This window comes from Tenrec ecaudatus, chromosome 14 (genome assembly GCF_050624435.1).
Source record: "Tenrec ecaudatus isolate mTenEca1 chromosome 14, mTenEca1.hap1, whole genome shotgun sequence".
In the NCBI taxonomy this organism is placed as follows: Eukaryota; Metazoa; Chordata; class Mammalia; order Afrosoricida; family Tenrecidae; genus Tenrec; species Tenrec ecaudatus.
The window spans coordinates 46,512,213-46,522,888 of NC_134543.1; the positions used below are offsets into that span (position 1 = coordinate 46,512,213).

Here is a 10,676-nt window from a genome sequence, read left to right on the forward strand (position 1 = left end):
GGTACATAAGCAAATGTGGTGAAGAAAGCTGATGGTGCCTGGCCATCAAAAGATATAGCATCTGGGGTCTTAAAGGTTTGAAGGTAAACAAGCAGCCATCTAGCTCAGAAGTAACAAAGCCCACATGGAAGAAGGACACCAGCCTGTGTGATCACGAGGTGTCGATAGGTTCAGGTATCAGGCATCAAAGAACAAAAATTCATATCATTGTGTGTTCACCCTCCCAATAAGATCGTGGAAGACAAATGGGTACATAAGCAAATGTGAAGAAAGCTGATGATGCCCAGCTATCAAAAGATATAGCATCTGGGGTCTTAAAGGCTTGAAGGTAAACAAGCAGCCATCTAGCTCAGGACGAACAAAGCTCAGATGGAAGAAGGACACCAGCCTGTGTGATCAAGAGGTGTCGATAGGTTCAGGTATCAGGCATCAAAGAACAAAAACTCTTATCATTGTGAATGAGGGGGAGTGCGGAGTGGGGACCCAAAGTCCATCTGTAGACAACTGGACATCCCCTTACAGAAGGGTCACAGGGAGGAGACGAGCCAGTCAGGGTGCAGTGAAACAATGATGAAACATACAACTTTCCTCTAGTTCCTGAATGCTTCCTCCCCCCACCCTCCCCTAACGATCCCAATTCTACCTTAGAAACCTGGTTAGACCAGAGGATGTACACTGGTACAGATGGGAACTGGAAACACAGGGAATCCAGGGTGGATGATCCCTTCAGGACCAATGGTGAGAGTGTCAATACCGGAAGGGTGGGGTGGAAAGGGGGAATTGATTACAGGGATCTAGGTATAGTGTCCTCCCTGGGGGACAGACAACAGTGGGGTGGGTGAAGGGAGACGTCAGACAGTGTAAGATATGACAAAATAATAATGGATAAATTATCAAGGGTTCATGAGGGAGGAGGGAGGGGAGAGCATGGAGGGAGGGGAAAATGAGGAGCTGATGCCAGGGGTTTGAGTGGAGAGCAAATGCTTTGAGAATGATGAGGGCAACATATGTACAAATGTGCTTTACACAATGGATGGATGTATGGATTGTGATAAGAGTTGTATGAGCTCCCAATAGAATGATTTATTTTTAAAATAGAAAAAAATAAAAGAAAGGGTTTCTTTGCTTCTTATGGTAAAAAGGAAATGAGCAACAATAGCTTCCAATCTCACATTTCCAGTCTCACAACAGCTGACTAGCACCCTCACTTTCTCCCTTCTTTCACACATACACTATTGCCTTTAGTTCCTGTGCCTAATTCCAAATGTGTAGCTAAGAGATGGGCACTGAACCAGCTGAAAGCTCTGTCTATGCCCAGCAGGACAGGGCAGAATTGCACAGATGCAAGAGTGAACCAATAGTCTCCAGAAAAGAGGGGTGTTTGGGGAAGCTTATGAGTTCCATCATACGTGTTATGGAGTCAGATGCTTTCATTCAATAAATGTTTATTGAGCATCTTCTCTGTGCTTGACTCTTCGAATGGACTGAATTGTGTCCCCCAAATATATGTTGGTACCCTGTGTATGTAATCTTGTTTGGAAATAGGACGTCCTTTGTTGTGTTAACTATACCACACAAAGAAGAAGGGGTTAAGAAGCTAGTCGCTTCTCGGTCATAGAAAGAGTAGATGAGACACAGACACACGGAGAGGGCAGTTGTCATATAATGATTGGCTACCAGCCCAGGAACCACGGACTGCTCAAGACTACAGGTAAGGAAACTATTCACATGGTTAAGACTCAGACTTGAACGTTTGGCCTCCCAAACTGTGAGAACATGAATTTCTGCTCTTTAAAGTCACCTATTTGTGGTGTTTGTATCAGAGCAGCTCTGGGACACTGAGACAGCAGCATTTCCCTAGGCAAGGGAGAGACAGAGTGAGAAAAAGAGACGAAGTTCCCCCTCGGAGAAAGCTAACATTCTATCAGGGGAAGATAACCTCTAAGCAATGAAACAGTAACTATTCAATGTAAAGTAACACGTGTAACGGTGTAAAAGGCTCAGATGTCCCTCTGAGGATTAAAATGCACCTGACCCAAACCAGGCTACTTTAAATGATCTCATATGCATCCAAAAGATGGAAACGGAATCAGGAAGAGCACGGCTACTGTTAGGGACCATTGAGTTAGTTCCAACCCATAGTGACTCTATGCCATGAAATACTACATGGTCCAGCGCCATCCTTACATTCGGTCCTAGGCCGGAGCCCATTGCTGCAGCCACTGTGTCACTCCATCTCATTGAGAACCTTTCTCTTTTCCACTGGCCCTCCACTTTACCAAACATGATGCCTTTCTCCAAGGACTGACTGGTCTTTCCCAACAACATGTCCATAGTATGTAAGAGGAGAGTCTAAGGAGTACTCTGGCCTTACTCCTTTCAAGATAGATCCTTTTAGCAGTCTATTGTAGTTTCAATATTCTTCTCCAGCACCGGAATTCAAATACACCAATTCTTCTTCAGTTTTATTCATTGTCCAACTTTCACATGCATATGAGGCAATGGAAATTACTATGGCTTGGGTCAGGCCCACCTTAGTGCTCAAAGTAACAGCCTTGCTTTTCAATACCCTGAAAAAGGTCTTGTGCAGCAGATTTACCTAACCCAGTGCATTGTTTGATTTCTTGTCTGCTGCTTCCATGAGCACTGATTGTGGATCCAAGTAAGACAAAATCCTTGGCCCTTCGATCTTTTCTCTATTTATCCTGGTGTTATCTATTGGTTCATTTGAGAGGCTTTTGGTCTTCCTTACATGGAGTTGTAATTCATACTGAAGGCTGCAATCTTTGATCTTCATCAGCAAGTGCTTCAAGTCCTACTTACTTTCAGCAAGCAAGGTTGTGTCATCTGCATATCGCTGAGGTTGTTATTAAGCCTTCCTCCAATCCTGATGCCATACTCTTCTTCATGTAGTCCAGCTTCTCTGATGATTTGCTCAGCATACAGATTGAACAAGCATGGTGAGAGGATACAACCCTACTGTACACGTTTCCTAATTTTAAACCACACAGGATTCCCAGTGTCTTGATTTATGTATAAGTTCTTCACAAGTACAGTGAAGTGTCCTGTGATTCCTATTCTTCCCAAGGTTACCCATAGTTGATTATGGTTCACACAGTAAAATACTTTTGTCTAGCCAACAAAACACAAGTAAACATCTTTCTGATGTTTTCTGCTTTAAGCCAAGATCCATCTGACATCAGCAATGATAGCTCTTGTTCCATGCCTTCTATTAATCCAGCCCGAACCTTTGATATCTCCCTGTCAAAGTACTGCTGCAACTGTTTTTGAATGATTTTAAGCAAAATTTTATTGTATGTGATATTGACAATATTGTTCTATAATTTAAGCATTCTGTTGGGTCACCTTTCTTTGGAATGGGCACCAATACGGATCTCTTCCAGGCAGCTTGCCAAGTAGCTGTCTTCCAAATTTCCTGGCAGAGATGAGTGAGTGCTTCCAGTGTTTCATCAGTTTGTGGAAACAGTTCAACTGGTATTCCATCAATTCCTAGACCATTGTGTTTGGCTTATGTTATCCATACAGCTTGAACGTCTTCCTTTAGCACCATTGGTTCGGACTCATATGCTACCTCTTGAAATGGGATGTCAACTAGTGCTTTTTGGTACAGTGACTCTTTGAATTCTTTCCATCTTCTTTGATGCTCTCTGCATCGTTAATATGTTGCCTATGAAATTTTTCAAGATTGCAATGTGAGGCTTGGATTTTTCCTTTAGTTCTTTCATTGTCAGATGTGCTGAGCACATTCTTCCCTTTGGATTTGCTAGTTCTTTTAAAAAAATAATTTTATTAAAAATGATTAGGGCAAAGAATGTACAGATGTGCTTTATACAATTAATGTATGTATATGTATGGACTGTGATAAGAGTTGTATGAGCCCCTAACAAATTATTTAAAAAAATAATTTTATTGGGGGCTCATACAACTCTTATCACAATCCATCCATTGTATCAAGCCCATTTGTGCATTTGTTGCCCTTATCATTCTCAAAACATTTGCTTTCTACTTAAGCATTTGGTATCAGCTCCTCATTTTCCCCCTCTCTCCCCACACCCCCTTACTCATGAACCCTTGATAATTTATAAATTATTATTTTGTCATGTCTTACACTGTCCAGTGTCTCACTTCACCCACTTTTCTGTTATCCATCCCCCAGGGAGGGAGTTAGTTATATGTAGATCCTTGTAATTGGTTCCCCCTTTACACCCCACCTTCCCTCCACCCTCGTGACATTGCCACTCTCACCACTGGTTCTGAGGGGTTCATCTGTCCTGGATTCCCTGTGTTTCCAGTTCCTATCTGTACCAGTGTACATCATCTGGTCTAGCTGGATTTGTAAGGTAGAATTGGGATCATAATAGTGGGCGGGGAGAGGAAGCATTTAAGAACTAGAGGAAAGTTGTATGTTTCATCGTTGCTACCATGTACCCTGACTGGCTCATCTCCTCCCCAAGACCCTTCTGAAAGAGGAGGTCCAGTTGCCTACAGATGGATTTTCGGTCCCCACTCCGCACCTCCCCCTCATTTACAATGACATGAATTTTTGTTCTTTGATGCATGATACTATTGACATCTCGTGATCACACAGGTGTGCTTCTTCCATGTGGGCTTTGTTGCTTCTGAGCTAGATGGCTGCTTGTTTATCTTCAAGCCTTTAAGACCCCAGATGCTATATATTTTGATAGCTGGGCACTATCAGCTTTCTTCACCACATTTGCTTATGCACCCATTTTGTCTTCAGTGATCGTGTCGGGAAGGTGAGCATCATGGAATGCCAGTTTAATAGAACAAAGTGTTCTTGCATTGAGGGAGTACTTGAGTGGAGGCCCAATGTCCACCTGCTAGGATGTTCTAGTTCTTATGCATAGCTTTGAAACATTGTCAGTTACTGAAGGAAGACCACAGGTGCCTTTAAATTATGATTTTGGCATGGAATAGTGACAATAAATTTCCTGGATACAGAACAGATCTGTGTTGGAGTAAGTACAGCCAGAATGCTCCTTCGGGGCCAGGACAATGATACTTCATCGTACACACCTCAGATATGTTTTCAGGAGGGATGAATCCCTGGAGAAGGACATTAAGTGTGGGAAAGTAGATGATCAGCAAAAACAAGGAAGCCCCTCGGCAAGAGGGATTGACACAGTGGCTGCGACAAAGGATTCAACCATAGCAAGGATTATGAGGATGGGAGAGGACTAGGCAATGTTTTATATAGAGGCACATGGGGTACATATTAGTCAGAGCCAGCTTGACAGCAGCTAACAACAACAACAACATCTAATGTCCTAGATGGAATTAAATGCAGTGAACTGTGGTAGTGGTTTGCTAGTAATGTTTAACAACTACAGTATATACCCTTGTATAAGCTGAGTTTTTCAGCACAAAAAATGTGCTGAAAAACTGGGGTTCAGCTTATACAGGGTCAGTGGTACCCCAGAGAGGTGTAACATCTCGTGGGTGATTGCCATTTCTCCACTGTTCATTCAAAGTCCCGCTGACACTGCAGGGCTTTGGATATTTGTTTACTCACATCTAACCAATCAGAGCCATCCTATGACACGGACGGCTCCAATTCACCGAAGCACTCGTAGTGATTCACTTATGCCGGCAGCTGAACTGGTAAGGATGTGTCTGTGGCTGTGCTCCGTCTCTCCCCTCTGGTCTCTGTGTTAATTCACATCCTGCATTTCCCACCCTAGGCTTATACTCGAGTCAATCAGTTTTTCTGGTTTCCCAGGTAATAATTAGGTACCTCGGCTTATAGTCGGGTTGGCTTATATTTGAGTATATATGGTAGGTTTCCAGAGAGCATCAGGTGATTTCTAATGTGTAGATACAGTCACTGTAGTCGATTTTAAATTTCAATGTGATTTTAATAAATAAGGAGTAAGGGAGGGTTATGCAGTTGTGCTCTATTGTAAAGTATTTCTAACATGCAGATACAATAGCATTAATAACCACAAGAACATGTTGTTGTTAGGTGCTGTCAAGTTGGCTCTGACTCATAACAATTGAACAAACACTGACTGGTCCTCTGTCATCCCCACAATTGTTGTTATGTTTGAGCCCATTGCTGCAGCCACTATGTCCATCCATCTCATTGAGAGTCCTCCTCTTCTGCAGTGACTCTCTACTTTACCAAACATGATATCCCTTTTCAGGGACTGGTCCCTCCTGACAACATGTCCAAAGTACATGAGACAAAGTCTCACCAGACTCACTTCTTAGGATCATTCTGACTATGCTTCTTCCGAGAGAGAATTGTTTGATCTGGCTGTCCATGGTCCTTTCAATATTCTTCACCGACACCATCGTTCAAATGAATCGATTCTTCTCCAGGCTTCCTTATTCACTGTCCAGCATTGATGTGCAAATCGGTGATTGAAAATGCCCAGGGCTGAGCCAGGCACGTTTTGTCCTCGACATCCTTGCTCTTCGACACTTCAAAGAGGTCATCACAGAGGGTCTGCCCAATGCCCAGATTCCATAATTTGACTGACTGCTGCCTCCGTGATCCGGTGAGTCGATTCCCGCTCACAGCGACCCTCGGATCCTTCAATATTGTAGCTCAAGGCTTAAGTTTCTGTTTGTTTGCTTTTTAATCATTTTAATGGGGTTGTTACAGCTCTTACAACACTCCATCCATCCATTGTATCAAGCACATTTGTACATATGTTGCCATCATCATTTTCTAAACATTTCCTTTCTATCTGAGCCCTTGGCGTCAGCTCCTCTTTCTGCCCTCCTGTCCACCCCTCCTTCCTCGTGACCCCTCAGGCTTAAGCTCTTTTCTTCAGCTCTTTCGGCTTGAGATATGATGAAAGTGGTCTTTCTTTTCAGATTTCTCAAGTCCAGATTTTTGTGCATTTCATTATCTTCTCAAGATGTCCTTTGAAGATTTCTGTTCAGCTCTAGTGGTGGGCCTGCAGGGTTCTGACAAAGTGTGTGTTGCCTAAATCAGCGATGGGCTTGGAATAGGGGTGGGAGGGGGAGGAATGCGGCACTCAGATTTCTCCAAAGTGTTTTTGATGATCTACTGCTGCTTAACAAGCCATCACACACTCAGTGGAAATAAACAACAGCTATATTGTGATCCCGTGGATCAGTAATTTGGACAGAGCGTACAGTTAAGATAAATTGTTCCATGCTGTCTACATTTTGAACTGAGACCTCATCAGGAGGCTTTTTAAAAAAACTCTCATGTCCAGTGCCCAGCCTGAAATGCCCCAAAGGCTGGACTCCGCTAGGAGTCAACGGGGCATCTACACATGGCCTCTCCATGTGACTTGGGAGTGGGCTTGTTGGCGTCTGAAGGAGAACATCTCAGTAGGAATGTTCCAGAAAACAAGTCTTCCAAATGAGCCACTGCGTGGTCTTGTAGGACCTCAGACATCACACTGCATCACTCCCACAGCATTTTACTGACTGAATGCAAGTCACCGTGGCCAGCGTAGGTCCGAAGCAAAACCCAAACTGCTACTGTCAACTGGAATTGAGCTCAGGGCCACCGTCGGTGTTCCAAAGTAGAACTGCTCCCCAGGATGTTCTTGGCTGTGGGCTCTACAGCAGCCGATCAGCAGGTCTTCCCTCTGTGGTATCACTGGGTGCACTGAGGCACCCAGGGGCTAGCTTAGACTCAAAGAGAAGGAAATTAGATTCCACCTTTCAAGGTCACCTTTCAGATGAACATGTGGGATGTGAGAGAGTGTTGCGCCCCTCTTTGGAAAACACAATCTGCCACAGGGCACACCTTTCCCATCACCCTGTACCACAAAGAGATGAAGCAGTAATTGAGGGGTACAGCCCCCCGACATCCCTGTGGTGCATGGGGTAAAGAGCTGTCTGGGGCAGAGTTCAGATACACTGTTTTCTGAGGCCAAAGTATAAGTCACCCAAAGCCACTGTGTTTTAACTCACCCACAGGGAGTGGACTCAGTGCAGGGGGGTCTGGGCCGCTGCATAAATGTACCAGATGCTCTTTGCTCTTGGGCTTGGTGGTTATGCCACAGAGAAATTATACAGAAAGACCTGACAACTCAAGGGTTTGCTTCCTTTTCAATTTGTGGGCCACTAACTGCCAAAGTTACCAGGACTCAAGCCAGAACCAGATGTTCTTAACAGATGTGCAAATAAGGCAGTTTATTACTTTTTTTGTTAAGTTGACTGATGCTATAAAATGTTTCTTTTTTTTTTTTTTTGGTATAGCAGCGGGTTGAAAAATACCTGGAAAAGCGATCACAGCCATTTCCTCTATTTTAGTGCACGTGAAATAACCAGCCATAAGCTCACATCTGATTTTCCCCCTCTAACGGAGTTGGGTGGTCTTCAGCAGCTGGGCTATAAAAAGCAAGTGAAATTTCAAAGTGAAGATGGATTTAAGTCATTTTGCACAAAGAATTCGGTCTTTGTCACTGGTTCTTAAGAGATAACCTCTAAACCCTCGAATGTCCCGTATGAGTCAAGGGTTCTGGATGAGGTCTCCCAACCACACCTGTGAGTTTATGCTGCTAAGACCTTGCTGGACATCATCCCAACCCCAGGGAAGGGGAAGGGGGCTGAAGGGTGAGTCAATCACTCATGCCAATGTAATGAGGCTGCAATAGAGGCTTTGACCATGGACCAAGGTCCCATGGACTTCCTGGTTGGTGTAGGGCGTGCACACAGGTGGACAACACATCTTTCCCGGGGCATCGAAGCCCGGCCGTGGGAACCCTTCCCAGCCTCATCCCTTTATTTGTGTCCTTTCGCTAGGATAAAACCATCATCCTAGGAATTAGGAGGCTTCCAGAATTTTGTATTAAAAATGAGATTTTCTTCCCCCACAATCTTAAAAAGTTTCCCTTCTATAGTGTTTTCCCTGAGTTCTGTGATTCCTTCTAATAAATTCCTGAATGCAAAGGAGTAGTAGGAACCTCTAAGTCAGAAGTGAGGAGGGCTAGGAACCCCTGAGTTTACAGCTGGTGTACTAAAGACGTAGAGGGAAAACCCCCATATCTAGCCAGCGGGTCAGAGGATTCCCAGCTGTGGCTGGCATCTGAGTCCTTGAGCCAATTTAGCAGACTGGAGAGTGGTGCTCCTTAACTTATGAGGCCTGATCTAGCTCAGGGGGTAGAGTCAGAGCAGAAAGCTTGTCTTTTTCCCGAGGACCAGCTGGTGGTTTAGAACCGCTAACCTTGTAGATCACAGCCCATGGCAACCATTATGCCACTAGGGCCCCTTTGGTAAAGGAGAGGGCCAGCAAAAAAGAGAAGGATTCTCAGCAAGGCGGACTGACACTGTGGCTGCAACACAGGCTCAAACATGAGAACACCGTGAGGCGGGTACAGGCCCGAACGGACCGGGGAGCACCTACGACAGCATGATCAGTCTGCACACACGTTTTGGCTGGTTTTGTGCAGGGCCAGATATTTCACAAGCCACACGGCCACAGTGCCACCGGCATGTTCTTACGTGGCCACTGAGAGACACCGAGTATGAGGTGACACCCCATGGGTCCAAAAGGAAAAGAAAATCTAATTAGTACTGTATGGAAAAATCTTTGAAATGGTCCATTCCAGTGTGTCCGGCCACTTCCCCCCCAGTGGGGTGCTTTCCCTCAAGTCTTGTTTGCTATCTATGGAGCTTCATGGTGGACAACTAGCGCTCTCGGTCGTTAATGCCTTAAGAGTGTGGGGACCTTGTTTCCAGTCCCTGGTACCAAGGGAAAGGAGCCAGAGGAGCACCATTTCCTAGCCCGGGTCTCTCATCTGTGCCTGCGTGGTAGTGCGGGGCGCCGTCCACTTGATCCCTACAGAGAGAGGGTCCCAGTGTCCGAGTAGAACTGCCTGGCGGGGGGAGGGGGGTGTTTCTTGCTTCTTTTTTATTATTAAGTAGGAATGCCATTTTTATTAAGGATGACAGTCAACAGTGGAGCGCTCTTTCGTTAATATGCTTTCTTTCTTTTTTTTTTTTTTGGAATAACAAAGCTACGTTTAATACTTTTGGGTGAGCCCCACAGGAATAAAAAACACTGGGAAGGGGTAACCCCCTCACCCCCCAGGTGTGGCCCAGGGGGCGAGGGGCTACCTGAGGGGAAGGGAGCACAACAGGGACCCGCTGCAGACTCAGGGCAACGGGAATGCCATCGGTGCTGGGACCTGTGAGCACTACAGGAGGAACGCGAGCGTGGTGGGACTGGCTCCAGGCACACAGGCGGAGGGAGGGCAAGAGGGTTGGACACGAAGCCACAGAGCTACTTGGGTTCCTCCTTCTCGTTTGCCTTTTTCTGCTTCTGCTGCATGATCTCCGAGTCCCTCTGCTTGCGGGCAGCAGCAGAAAGCCCGTCATCTCGGCGCTTTCCCTTAACCGAGTCGCTCTGCTTTGTCACATTCTTCTGGCGGGCAAGCTCGCGTTGGTTACAGCGGGCCATGGCGACGGCAGCGGCTCCGGCCTACCTAGGTTGTGTCCCCTCGTTCTGGCTGACGTTGCCAATATGTTTTATCAGACAACTCAGTCTACAAAAGTAGGTGGGCGATAAATTGTGCAAACTCTAAGAATATCTCGTGAAATAGAGGGAAATACTAAGTGGAGAATTTCTGGATCAGAAGTGTGAAATCTCCCTCAATTTAGAAGGGAGCCCTTTTGGAGAGATCGATAAGAGAGGAAGTCAGGAA

At 45.3% G+C, this 10,676-nt stretch overlaps 1 protein-coding gene across 1 annotated transcript; it reads right to left on the bottom strand.

The window, feature by feature from the left end:
• Window positions 1–10,230: 10,230 nt before the first annotated feature.
• LOC142426130 (small EDRK-rich factor 2-like) lies at window positions 10,231–10,432 on the bottom strand. The gene has a single exon (XM_075531600.1). It carries the CDS (start codon window positions 10,430–10,432, stop codon window positions 10,256–10,258), a length of 177 nt encoding a protein of 58 aa, XP_075387715.1. The 3' UTR covers window positions 10,231–10,255.
• Window positions 10,433–10,676: the final 244 nt, after the last annotated feature.

Coding starts and splice junctions, on each gene's coding strand:
- LOC142426130 (XM_075531600.1), bottom strand. CDS start 10,432: ATGGCCCGCTGTAACCAACGCGAGCTTGCCCGCCAGAAGAATGTGACA.